General features: G+C 52.3%; 8 protein-coding genes across 14 annotated transcripts; 6 read left to right on the top strand and 2 right to left on the bottom strand.

Annotated features, from left to right (window-relative positions):
* Positions 1-302: 302 nt before the first annotated feature.
* KVP18_000083 (uncharacterized protein) lies at positions 303-3,093 on the bottom strand (the record flags this gene model as incomplete). Of its 2 annotated transcripts, XM_067949941.1 has the most annotated exons (4): positions 303-737; positions 766-1,345; positions 1,373-1,584; positions 1,612-3,093. In XM_067949941.1, 4 exons carry the CDS (start codon positions 3,091-3,093, stop codon positions 303-305), a joined length of 2,709 nt encoding a protein of 902 aa, XP_067806557.1. The 2 variants fall into 2 exon arrangements, with proteins under 2 accessions (XP_067806557.1, XP_067806556.1); XM_067949940.1 differs by having other exon boundaries at positions 1,373-2,916.
* A 163-nt stretch (positions 3,094-3,256) lies between these two features.
* Positions 3,257-3,634, top strand: KVP18_000084 (uncharacterized protein; the record flags this gene model as incomplete). The annotated part of the gene is made up of 1 exon (XM_067949942.1): positions 3,257-3,634. The coding sequence occupies one exon, from the start codon at positions 3,257-3,259 to the stop codon at positions 3,632-3,634; it is 378 nt and encodes a 125-aa protein (XP_067806558.1).
* Positions 3,635-3,658: 24 nt separating this feature from the next.
* KVP18_000078 (uncharacterized protein) lies at positions 3,659-6,638 on the top strand (the record flags this gene model as incomplete). 4 transcript variants are annotated; one of them, XM_067949927.1, is made up of 8 exons in its annotated part: positions 3,659-3,740; positions 3,767-3,783; positions 3,813-3,848; positions 3,877-4,478; positions 4,505-4,747; positions 4,778-5,229; positions 5,259-5,540; positions 5,569-6,638. In XM_067949927.1, 8 exons carry the CDS (start codon positions 3,659-3,661, stop codon positions 6,636-6,638), a joined length of 2,784 nt encoding a protein of 927 aa, XP_067806546.1. The 4 variants fall into 4 exon arrangements, with proteins under 4 accessions (XP_067806546.1, XP_067806547.1, XP_067806548.1 ...); XM_067949928.1 differs by lacking the exons at positions 3,659-3,740; positions 3,767-3,783; positions 3,813-3,848; ... (2 more) ...; positions 5,259-5,540; positions 5,569-6,638 and having other exon boundaries at positions 4,554-4,763; XM_067949929.1 differs by lacking the exons at positions 3,659-3,740; positions 3,767-3,783; positions 3,813-3,848; ... (2 more) ...; positions 5,259-5,540; positions 5,569-6,638 and having other exon boundaries at positions 4,785-5,237.
* Positions 4,203-4,511, bottom strand: KVP18_000077 (uncharacterized protein; the record flags this gene model as incomplete). Its single annotated transcript, XM_067949921.1, has 1 exon — positions 4,203-4,511. The coding sequence occupies one exon, from the start codon at positions 4,509-4,511 to the stop codon at positions 4,203-4,205; it is 309 nt and encodes a 102-aa protein (XP_067806545.1).
* Positions 6,639-6,693: 55 nt separating the features above from the next.
* KVP18_000082 (uncharacterized protein) lies at positions 6,694-7,833 on the top strand (the record flags this gene model as incomplete). 2 transcript variants are annotated; one of them, XM_067949939.1, is made up of 2 exons in its annotated part: positions 6,694-7,138; positions 7,166-7,833. In XM_067949939.1, 2 exons carry the CDS (start codon positions 6,694-6,696, stop codon positions 7,831-7,833), a joined length of 1,113 nt encoding a protein of 370 aa, XP_067806555.1. The 2 variants fall into 2 exon arrangements, with proteins under 2 accessions (XP_067806555.1, XP_067806554.1); XM_067949938.1 differs by having other exon boundaries at positions 6,694-7,833.
* Positions 7,834-7,909: 76 nt separating this feature from the next.
* On the top strand, positions 7,910-9,166 carry KVP18_000080 (uncharacterized protein; the record flags this gene model as incomplete). The annotated part of the gene is made up of 1 exon (XM_067949932.1): positions 7,910-9,166. One exon carries the CDS (start codon positions 7,910-7,912, stop codon positions 9,164-9,166), a length of 1,257 nt encoding a protein of 418 aa, XP_067806551.1.
* Positions 9,167-9,266: 100 nt separating this feature from the next.
* KVP18_000081 (uncharacterized protein) lies at positions 9,267-9,781 on the top strand (the record flags this gene model as incomplete). 2 transcript variants are annotated; one of them, XM_067949937.1, is made up of 2 exons in its annotated part: positions 9,267-9,513; positions 9,540-9,781. In XM_067949937.1, the coding sequence occupies 2 exons, from the start codon at positions 9,267-9,269 to the stop codon at positions 9,779-9,781; spliced, it is 489 nt and encodes a 162-aa protein (XP_067806553.1).
* Positions 9,782-10,384: 603 nt separating this feature from the next.
* KVP18_000079 (uncharacterized protein) lies at positions 10,385-10,600 on the top strand (the record flags this gene model as incomplete). The annotated part of the gene is made up of 1 exon (XM_067949931.1): positions 10,385-10,600. One exon carries the CDS (start codon positions 10,385-10,387, stop codon positions 10,598-10,600), a length of 216 nt encoding a protein of 71 aa, XP_067806550.1.
* Between the last annotated feature and the right edge of the window lie 946 nt (positions 10,601-11,546).

Genomic DNA, 11,546 nt, shown 5'->3' with positions numbered 1-11,546 from the left:
CGTTATGATATGTAGCCTCTCGCATCCAGTCGAGACCGTAGGCAGTCTCCTTCACCGCCCAGCACATCGGTTTCTTGGCAGCGACCAGTGTCAACACACTTGGGAGGATTGACTTCATTAGAACCATGGAACCACTTCGTTTGGTTTTGTGTTTAAATAATATCCCCAGAAGATCCGATATACACCATCAAAGTTGTGGAATTAATGCAAAATCGTCTGGAAATTGACATATTAGCTAACGTTTGTATCTTCATCCGATCCTACAGCGTCAGATAGACTCATGACACTTCAGGGTCCGTCCCTCAGTGAAAGGTCACGGTTCGAGGGCGACGCTTCGGGGATTTCACGGGCATAGGGATCGCGAACTCTTCGGACTGGTCTGTCAGGTTTGACTGGCTTTCGGCCGAGCCGGACCCACTATACAGCTTCGCTGTGAGAAAGTGGCTGCGGCCAGCCCAGCCGTCATCTAGCTGCTCAATGGAAGCGCTGGGGGACTCGTCGGAAGCCAGAACGGCAGTCTCTTGGAAAGTTTTAGTTACGCCCATCATCATCTCGCGGACCTCCTTGACTTTGCTCGCCCAGCACAGAGCAGTGCAGCTCTCCCGCGCCACCACTTCGTAGCGACCTCGCATGCTTAAGTTCAAAAACTGCGGAGCACACAGAGTTTCTACTGACCCTCCTCGCTCCAGCAAGCTCACCGCGCCTATGATAAGACAGTACACATGCCGTTTGTCTCCCTGAATACGGTTCACTCCAGCTGCCCACCGAGTAAAAGAATGTCTCTCCAGGCTGGAAGTACTTGAATCCAGCGGCCAACACCAGACGGTTCCGAAGGCCCTGCGGAATTCGGAGAGTCGTCATGGCACTCAAGCCCACCTGAGTGATGGTATGCCGCGTGAGAGCCCTGTCACGATGCTTGGACACTGAGTCCTGCACGAATAGACGGCCGGGGGGTGTCCAGGAATCCGAGTACTCCGAGTTTACTGTATGGATGCCCTCCACAGCATTGTCCTTTGCTCGTTTAACTTTAACCTTCTTCCGGAGGGTCTCCTGCACAAGCACTGATGACACCCGCTTCTTGGGCGGTGGGCCTGGCTGGGTCACAATCACAGACGGAAAAGCGCGATCAGACCCGTCAGAAACAAGGATTCGGGTGATCTCTGAGGAGTCTTCTATGCAGTCCTTGAGGTAAGCGGCGAGGGCGTCTATGGACGCAGATGTAGCGGATGCCATCATCTCCTGAAATGCTGCAGCCGCATACTTTGTACCTAAACCCACTAGTCCGAAGATATCCTCCAGCAACTCAATGTCGACAACAGTTCGCCTCCAGTAGAAAAGATTTAGGCTGCTATAACTCTGACACACAACCTACCGGAGAGGATGTCCGAGGACCGAGACAAGCCTAGCGTAGACCTCTTCGCGGTCTCCGCGTTGGAAGTATGTCAGCAGGAACAGCAATCCTAGACTTACACCACCGCTACGCACGTTAGATGGAATCCGGGCTCCTGTGAGCCAGGAATAGAGGACTGCTGAGTCTTTAAGTGTCGCCGCCGGCACCAGACCTCTCACGAAGTCGTGGAATTGCTGTATGCAACCACCTCCTCCACCCACTAGCCTGTTCAGCGACGTCTCGAGAGGCAACTCGCCTATATACTGGAGGAAGCAGCCTGGAAGAGTCCTCCCGAGACGAGAGGCGAACCGAAGCTTCATCGCTATGAAAGGGTCGTCAGGGGATATTGGAAACCGCTCTTCCTGGAAAAGCGTGGGTTGGGCCTCGTATGAGTCGCTATCCTCATCACCCAGTGCCGTCTCCAGCTCCGAAGGCCATATGTTGACGACCAGCGCCCTCCAGGCCTCTAAGCGCACTGGTGGTTTGTGGTACCTCAGCTCCCTAGACCGCACGCGATAGAGTGAATAAGCACCTCGGCTCCAAGCCTCCACTACATCGGGATGTACGCCTTGGAGGTCGCACTGCACTTCGCCAACTCTGACTGTGACCCCATCTCCGACTGCAAGGTGACAGCGGGGACGGGACTGTATGAATCGCTCGAGCTCAGGCAGGCTGGAGCGCTGGAAGTCATCTAGTGTGACTTCGCCTTGCAGTAGGGGGTTCAAATGCCGATACAAGTGGTGTGGCAGGCTCTGAATCTCCTGAATGAGGAACTGCAGCAGAGATGCTCGACGCTCATACTGGTTCTTCCAGTAGCCGCACATGTCTTTGACTTCTTCAACCTTTTCCACTAGCCCCTGAAAAACAACAAGGAACCTGGTCAACCCGCCGGCAAGCTTCTCGAAGGTGACGCTCTTGAATCGGCCGCTCCCCCGTCGTAGCTGGCTGAGAACTTTTCTGTATGACCCCAACAGTCTTGGCAATCTGTGGTGAATCTCGTCAAGAGGACGAATCCAAGGACGACTCCCCTCATTTAACTTCACAAACCGTAGCAAGTTGCGCGCTGAGAAGTTTAATGAGTCCTGAGTCCAAGCGTCAGTAGGGTCCAATCCCACTGCTGACTGGCAGACAACCCCCACGAAGGTCATGTCGCGATGCTTGGCATACTGCTGTTCGGAGATACGAATCAGCTTCAAGTACCGCTCAAGTTGTTCTATGGGCAGGTCGGAATCGAGAAGGCCCAGAAGTACTCCTTTGTCCCAACTAGAACTTACTCCGTAATACCATTGGAGAAAGAAAGTCAAGACCGGTAGGAACCTCTCTGACACCCGTTTACGCACGCGGGCGCGCTTCTCCATATACTCAGTGGCGCGACTCAACAAGTCAACCATCTGCAACGAATCTGATATTGACGCGCTCAGAGTCTTGATGAAGTTCACCTCTCCGAGGGACTGGTCCTCGGACGGGAACGATGTTTTCGGTCTCCCGCTATGAAGGGCCGCGGTAGCCTCTTCGACATAGGCCATCACCTCTGTGAGTATCGATGCGGCCTGCTCAAACGTCGCGGGTTCCGCAACAGTCTGGGTAATTTTCCGAGGCGGGGATGCAAGGTTTTCGAGGTACTCCCATGCACCTTCTGACAAGTCTGATGGCTTTCGACACCACGAAATTCTTAACGTTTGATACGACTGATATCTCGACATTGCTATTTCACGACTTCATCAAGGAGGCCTGACTTTTGGTTCCACACCCGCATGTAGGTTACAGCACCCCCTTAATTGACCACTAATCGCCCGTAATTGCCTTCTTGGCAATAAAACAACAAAACCGACGGCTTTGCCATAAAACAACAAAACTACATTCTTGATGTGCGCCCTCGTTACCCCCCTTTCTAAATCAACTGACACCTCGCCACTAACCAACGAGGCCGTCCTGAAGCTAGTCGACATTAAGGGGGCTCAAGTGCTGCGAACTCCCGGAGGGACTGCCGTGGTGGTGGAGAGTGGTTTCTTCACGGCAGTCTCCCAAGAGGAGGGGAATGTGACGGTTGAAGGTCATTTTGTGGAAAACGCTTATCCACCAGTTATTCAGTACCACCAAGATCTCGACGCAGAGCTCGACGAAGAGCCGCTTGAATCAGAGCTCGACGAAGAGCCGTTAGAAGCAGAGCTCGACGAAGAGCCACTTGAAGCAGAGCTCGACGAAGAGCCACTTGAAGCAGAGCTCGACGAAGAGAATGCTTAACAGTGTTGTTCTTGGAAATCAGTCATGCAAGATTCGTGGTTCAAGGACAGGGTGTATGCGGACGCTGCCAAGTTCGAGCCGCAGCTTGCGGTGGATTCTGGCGCTCGTGAGTGTGGTGTCGATCATCTATAGACGGTGTGGAGCAGGCCGTAGGTCTCTGAATTGGCCCACCATACAGGAAGTGAAGAGGATGGAACATTACCAGTGGTTTGAAGTGAGGTCCAGAACACGGGCCCACACAGAGAGCACTGTTGATAGTTCTCATCGTGATTCAAACCGTTTGCTTCTTCCCGATCTACCCAAGGGGGTACTTCAGTGAGGGTCAAAATCCCGCAACAACAGACTGGCTCAATGCAACAGGCCGCAAAGTGCACCCAGGATACTCCTTGGAGTTCAGCATTTTTAACTTCTGCTACCTGTACAACGACTTGCCGCATGCAGAACCAGTCATGTGGATGGCGGGGACGAATCTGATAGAGGTACTCCCTAGTAACCCAGATTTTTCCACGGCTCATAAACTAGCCAACCCCATTTTAGGGCCCATCCGCACGCTCTACCGCTGCGTAAACTACCACTCTCTGTCGGACGCCACATTTGGTGCATTCTTCGGTCTGCGGCGATTTTTGTGCTTGGCGCAGGCCTTGGCTCTTTCTACGTGGCTTTGCACGGCCTCTATGCTTGTCCGAGCCTCGCACAGGCTCTGGAGTTTTAGTCGGCAGGCGCCATGGCAGCAGCCGATTGGGAGCTCTGCCCTCTGGTGGGGGTTCTGGACACTGCTACTGTTAACCTCGATGCTGACCATCGCAGTGAGCTTCTTCATCTTGCCGACGATGTCCATTGCTACGTAGGGTAGATGCGTCTTCCACACAGCCACCATCAGTCAACAGTTAAATTTGGCGCAGGCTACAAGCTGATAGTCATGAGTTTCATCCTTATGGCTCTAGGACTCAGCGTGAGGATGCATTTAAACCTCGCAGCTCGACGATACGTCCGACCGACAGCGCCTACTGTCTCCATAGACAGCGATGACGCATTGGAGGAGGAAGACCTCGACGCGGTAATGCGTACCCGTAGAAAGCCTCGGCGGCGGCTGGTGCGTGTGAGGGGGACTGTGTTTGATGTGCTGTAAATCGCTATTTGCAGTGTTCTGATGGATCTTGACACGGATCCAACAAAAAGTTGGACATGCCGAAAACCGGCTATCTACTCGACACTGCAGCTCACGCTCGGCGAGGCCCAGAACCACATCGTCGCCTCCAAGATAAGTCCAAAGACAGATGTCGCCTCCCCGTATAACCAGTTCGTCACCGGAGCAGGGATGATGTCGGCTTTTGCTCTGCTGGAGGGATGCTATCTCAGTGTGGGGCTTCGAGGAGTTAGCCTGATGGTGCCTTACACCTTGAGTGCAATGCGCTGGCAGTTCATGGTCGCGTTGTGGGCCGTGATGGCTGTGGTTGGATCTGCTTATGTCTTCAGAATCCCCTCTCCAAGCGTGCATAGTCCTCAGCAGCGGATCAACAAGTACGCGATTCTACTGTCGTTGGCCCTATTCCTCGTTGAGGCGATGTTGGTAGCGCCGATGTGCTCAGTGGAGTGTGAGTGAACGATTCTGGCACTTACGCAGACCGTTTTTTGAACGACGTCTCCAAGGTAGGGAAGCACGTACTTGGCACCTTGGAGTCCTCTGCTTTGCAGGCGGCTAGGAAGATGGGACTTCGCTCTGCTACGACCACCACCACCCCAGCTCCCCGATCAGGTCTACTACAGTCGTTGATGGACCGAGGACTTTGTCACGGACTTCACGAGTCAGTGTGGCTCGTTCTGATGAGCGTGTTTTCCTCTGTAAGTCTCCTGCTTGTGCTGTGGGGAAGCATGTATTCCCTTTTCCACACCGTGGGTCTTAAAAGTGAGTCCGTGGTTGCCAGGCAACGCAGTAGCCTTCGTGTTCTCGTCTGCCATTAGTCGACTCCTCGGAAAGGCTTCCCGTTGGCGTAGCTTCACCGAGAGTCGCAACGGCCAAACCGCACTAATTGTAGAGAAGCAGCCCTGGCTGCGTGGAGGTCTCGCGCGCTGCTTCTCATGGCTCCCGGTCCGCTTTCTTCCCAATCCTGGCATTCAGCGGTGGACTTATCTGGGAAATGTGGACAAGCAGCAGCTGCCTCATGGGGATGGCGTCATGCAGAGACGAGAGCTGGGAACGACGAACGGTCATCAGATATCTGGAAGATGGAAGCATGGATCGTTGCTTGGGGTTGGGACTATTTCTTGCCTGGCCACGGGATCGCGGTGTACAATACAAACCGTTCACCTAATCCACTTGGAGACCCAAAAGGTCAAAGTATCTCTTGTGATGTCCCAAGCGGAATCCAACATGGCACACATCCTGCATAAAACGACAAGTAGCCAAACGCAGCTTGAAGACTACCTTCACCAGATGAAAAATCAGCCTCGCATCCTCTACCTCCCAAACTTCTGGAGCCTGGACTCCACCGTCCTTCGAGATGCCGCCTTACTCACTTCTGTGGCCATGTGCACGACGGTAGTGGGCCGACTGGGGGCGCCGGAGCGGGAAGGGCCTCTAAGGAGGCTGCTGGCGGGGTTGGAAGCGGAGGGACCTGTACACGTTGTCTGTCAGGAGGCGGCGTTCGGCGTGGCCAAATCAGTGTTGTCATTGCGCAATATCGCATCTCTTTCCGTATTGGATGTCACTCAAGACATTAGACATGAGACTGACCTCGGCGCTGGAGTGGTGAATGTCTACCCCAGACACGCCCAACGATGTATTTGGCACGAGAAACAAGGCGATGCAGAAAGTCTACTGGCCTCTGACCGCTTCCGCATCATTTTAAGCACACGCAGGTCCACTCCCTATCACCTGCCGTGGACCGAGCCTCTGACGTCTTGGTTGCCTGCCGAAATCGCCCACGACGTTGGAAATCTGGCAGGTGGCCTGCCCCGCAGGTTGGAGCCTGTCACTGACGATGTGTGGCGTTTATTGGTGTGAGTCGTTTGAAGCTGCTTCTGATGTCATCCTCCGCCGGCAACATTTTTTTGCCGGTATGCACGCAGGTCAACCTGTCTTCCTCAACGGTGCCACCCCCTGCTTCCTCGTACTCTCTGGCATCCTCTTCACTGCCAGCGTCGGACTGCTGATCGAGGCAGACTATTCCGTGGCAGCCGCAGGCATAGCCACCAGTGCGTTAGGTGCAGGCGTGTCGCTGTTTATAGTTTACGGCGTACGCAGAAAGAGGAAACCTCTAACCAAAGTGGTAGCGATGCTGGCAGCGGACCTGGTACTGCACTTGCTGCTCTTTGGACTAGCATGCTGGAGGGTCAGTGTGAACTATATGCAGTGGAAACGGGATGTCTCAAAGGAAGCTGAGGTCACAAAGAGCAGTGTTCAGCAAGTCTTGAGCAAACTGATAGCTACACTTAATGGCCGCAAGTTGTATAGTGTGGAGATGAGTCCCACATATCACGTTCAAGTAGCTTTCGCACTTACAGGTGGGTCGGAAAGTTATCAGCATACAGTGCTCGTCCTCATTCTGTCGTTCGTCTCGTTCTGCTTCTGCTCGTACCTGCTGCATGTATCTATTAAGCAGCTGAACTCTGTGACTAGACATCGGCCTTCGAAGACTGTTACGGAGCCAGCCTTTCATCCCGACCCTGAAGAACCTCCTCCATTGGAAGGCGAGCGAGTGCTGGCTGCTGAAAGTGAGATGGGTTCCAATTACCCGCCAATTGTGAACGGCACCTACCACCCTGCCCCAGTCCGAAGTCATTCAGAACCCGAGAGGCAACCTACGCCACCCAGCCCAGCTCTAAGGTCGAATTCTCTGGAGCCTGAGTTTTACAATCCCAAGTGGGGTGCTGGATGGAAGACTGCCTTTAAGCAGACTCCTGTGAAAACAGAGAACTACGTCGAGACTCACTGGCATGCAGGATCACTCGGAATTCGGAACTCGCCAACTGCTGACGCGCTGCAGCCCGACTTCCCAGTGGTGGCTCCCTCGAGGACGCACTACGACGCCGCGACCCACCGAGCTGGCTTCAGCCCTCCAGACTCTGTGGTGCACGTACCCCCTATCCTCGTAGCCGATCAGCCATGCCCGGTGCCCAACAAGAGCGAAACGCCCTACCTAATGGCTGCAGTGCAATCCGAAATAGCAGAACTCAGGAGGTTCACGGAAAATTTGTAACGGCTCCAAACCAAAGAAATGATGACACTCAGCTCATACTTGTCCGCATGTACTAAGAAATTTGTATAATTCAGGTATGGTCTCCAGCTCATCAGACCTATCGTCGGTGGTGTCGCAACAGGAATCAGTGGAGAGTTCCGTACCCCAACTTGATGTGTTGACTCCCCAACAACTGACGCTGATGAAGGCCTTTAGTTTCCTTATCGGGGTGAACACGCTGATTGTCTACAACATGTTCTTGAACGTCATGCTCAGTTTCGAGGCTATCATATGGCCTGGACACCTCTTCAATGACCTTTGCGGAGGATTCAATCAACTCGCAGCGATGTTGGTAACTTTTTACTTCATGTGGAAACCGAAGATGTCGACACACACAAAGACTACTCTGTACTGCGGTGTCACCGCTGTCGTTGTAGGACTTGCGTTGCCGTTCATCCCACACTTCTTACATGGAAATGAGAACTTCACCGCAGCGGTTGTCCTCTTGTGCATTGCTACGTTCATCCTCGGATTGACAGCGGGAGCCTTTCAGTGTCAAGGATTTGCCTACGCCGTTATCACCGACAAGCCAACGATAACTTACGTGTCTCTGGGTAACGGCTTCGCTGGAGTGTACTCCTTTGTAATGTACACCATCTTCTTCGAGGGTGTTTTTGACAAAGACAATCGGATGGACCAAGTCAACCTTTGTTGGGTGCTCTTCGTATCCGGCGCTATCGTCGCCGTCGTCCAGCTCGCGTTCTCGTCTTATATTTTTCGTCAGGAGTGGTTCGTCAACCGTCTTGAAGCCCACCAAATGATCTCCGACAATTCGTCCGCCGTCCATCAAGAGGACAGATCCTTCAAGGATATCTTGAAGGACACATACAAGTTCGCGTTTGCCAGCGGATGGATTTTCTTCGTCACGATATGTGTATACCCAATGGTGGGTCCTTTCAGCTGGCCCTTGAGTTCAACATGGATGAACGCCCTGAACGGAGTCTTCCAAGTCGGCGACATGATCTTCCGTTTCATCCCCGAACTTGGGGGAAGGTGGGTGCTTTCTAGGAGAGTGTCCATGATCTCCACCGTAGTCCGACCTCTCATCTTTTTTCCGCTTTTCTTGCTTCCGGCGCGTGTGGCTTCGATCGGATTCTTGGACAACGAGTGGTTCCTGCTCTTCGTTATGCTCATTTTTGTCCTTTCCAACGGTTGGCTGGCGACTTGTAACCAAATTCACTGTATGGAAGGCGTGTCTGGTCGAGAAACCAACGCTGCCGCTAACATACTGACCGTTGGAATCATCTCCGAAGTCACTGTGTCCCTCTTCTTCAGCAAAGTTTTCATTTTGTGATCGCTGAGATCGCTATTCGTTGACAATGTTTTCATTCTGTGATCGTGTCGCACGTGGAATCGTATCTCACCTCTACGCTAAAATTCTTTTTAATTCAAAAATGAACTTGGAGATCGTACCGTATAATTCGTCTGTTTCTACTCTCTACGATGGCCACCAACAAGCTCATACAGGAGATGCCGGGTTGGACCTGTTTGTGCCTGAGGACACGACGATTCCCGGCCACTCATCAGGTTTCGTACCATTGGGAATCAGCTGTGCAGCATTCGAGGAGGACAAAAATGTGGCTTGGCTCCTCTTTCCTCGCTCCTCCATCTGCAAGACGCCGCTGCGGCTTGCGAACTCCAGTGAGGTCAGGCGGTAGCTTACACAGTCGGGCTGATTGACGCTGGTTATCGAGGAGAGATCAAGGCTGCAGTGGATAACATCTACGCTGAGGCCTACACCGTTAAGAGGGGCAGTCGCATTGTACAGGCTGTATCTTTCAAGGGCTGTCCGGTGCGTATGTCTCTCGTGACAGAGCACGGGTTTTCAACTGATAGGGCCGCTGGAGGGTTCGGAAGTACAGATAAGGAGTTGGTGGACGAGAATAAGCGACAAAAAGTCGAGTTGTGACTGCGGTGCACATGAACGCGTATCTAGACATCCCCTCAACCGCTATATTGTCATCACGGTCGACGTGTGCCTAGGTTACTCAAAACAGTTGCACCAAGGAGTTACAAGAACTAGGTCAATAAAAACAAAGAGCCACTAAAAACTAGGATCGACGAACACCGCTCAACCGCTGTAGGTTACTCAAAACAGTTGCACAAAAACTAAGAGCTACTTTTAAAACTAGGATTGACGAACACCCCTCAACCGCTATGTCGACATGTGCCTAGGTTACTCAAAATGCAAGGAGAAGGAGTCATAAAAAACTCAGAGCCACTAAAAACTAGGATCGAACACCCCTCAACCGCTATGTCGACATGCGCCTAGGTTACTCAAAACAGTTGCACAAAAACTAAGAGCTACTTTTAAAACTAGGATTGACGAACACCCCTCAACCGCTATGTCGACATGCGCCTAGGTTACTCAAAAACACACCAAAACTAAGAACTACTATAAAAACTAGGATTGACGAACACCAACTGATGTAACGGCGGTAAAGACGCTGGTGATAGCGGAAATTACAGCGCTGACACCACCTCTGGCCGGTTGCACCGTGTCGTCGTGCTGATGGATATCGTCGTGATGGTCTTGGCTGTAGTCGTGATGCTCGTCACGAAGATGAGAATGTTGACTGTTGTGATGATCGCTATGAAGATGAGAATGTTGATGATGATATTCGCTATCGTGATGGGGATGCTCGTTGTGGGGATGGTCGTGATGGGGATGGTCGTGATGGGGATGGTCGTGATGAACTGTCGAGCGAATGCAGGCGCCTCGAAATAGGTGCCTGGTGATGGCTGAGTGCGTACCACCTCTCACACCTCGTCCTCGTCCTCGAGTTGACGTTCCTCGAGCGCGCATTCCCCCTCGCGACTGCGGCATGACTTAATTAATTCCCTCAACGTGATGTTTTCTTTCATGTTTGCGGGGATTTTTTCAAATGAACAGCCCACGTAGTAAAATTTCAGCGATCGGCTGAAAAAAATTTCAGCAAGCGATCGTCGGGGATTGTAGTTGTCCAATTCAAGACGACAAAGAGGGGATGTGTGGCGAATGCGTTACTAAAAAAACACAACACTAAAAATGAACAGGCGATCGTCTGAACAGAGCAAGTGCAACGGGCAACTCAAAGGTCTGTCTCAGAGCCTTGAACAGCTCGCATTTTTTTGCCATCAGATTTCTAGGGTTTGATTTCGCTTGTACAGTTTGCCACAAGCCGTTTCACAGAATGTGGCACGAAAATTTAAATATAAAAGCTGCATTGGAAGTTACCAATCAAGCCTGAAGCAACCTCGGCTCAGTCTCCGCATACTGGGGAGCATACGGTGCGGGTTGAGCCGGATAGGCAGCTTGCGGGTACTGAGGGTAGTTCCGATCAGTAACGACGACGATTTGGGGTGCACCCTGGACTGGAGGAATTCGTTGGGCTTCAGATTTCTTTGACGTCCGTTTCTTTGACGAGGCTCGTGATTCTTTTCGAGTACTTGAGCCAGCAATTCTACAGCAAAAGCAACCGACCAGGCAACAAAGCAGGATAACTCCCAACGAAGTTAGACCTACTGCCCACCATATCCACGGGTGATCATCGAGCCAGTCACTGATGTGGGGGTCCCATGAGCATTTTGAGGTGTCGTGCATTGACGAATGTCGCGTAATTGCTTTTTCTAGCTGTGTTGCCTGGGTGTGGGACATGAGTTATGTTCCGACGGTCTCATGGGATCCGCGTTCC

The sequence above is a fragment of a genome (genome assembly GCF_019968955.1).
Source record: "MAG: Porospora cf. gigantea A chromosome Unknown PgA_NODE_726_length_11810_cov_501.12, whole genome shotgun sequence".
Taxonomy (NCBI): domain Eukaryota; phylum Apicomplexa; class Conoidasida; order Eugregarinorida; family Porosporidae; genus Porospora; species Porospora cf. gigantea A.
Note: the sequence above shows the minus strand (reverse complement) of the source record. Positions and strands in the feature narration are given on the sequence as shown.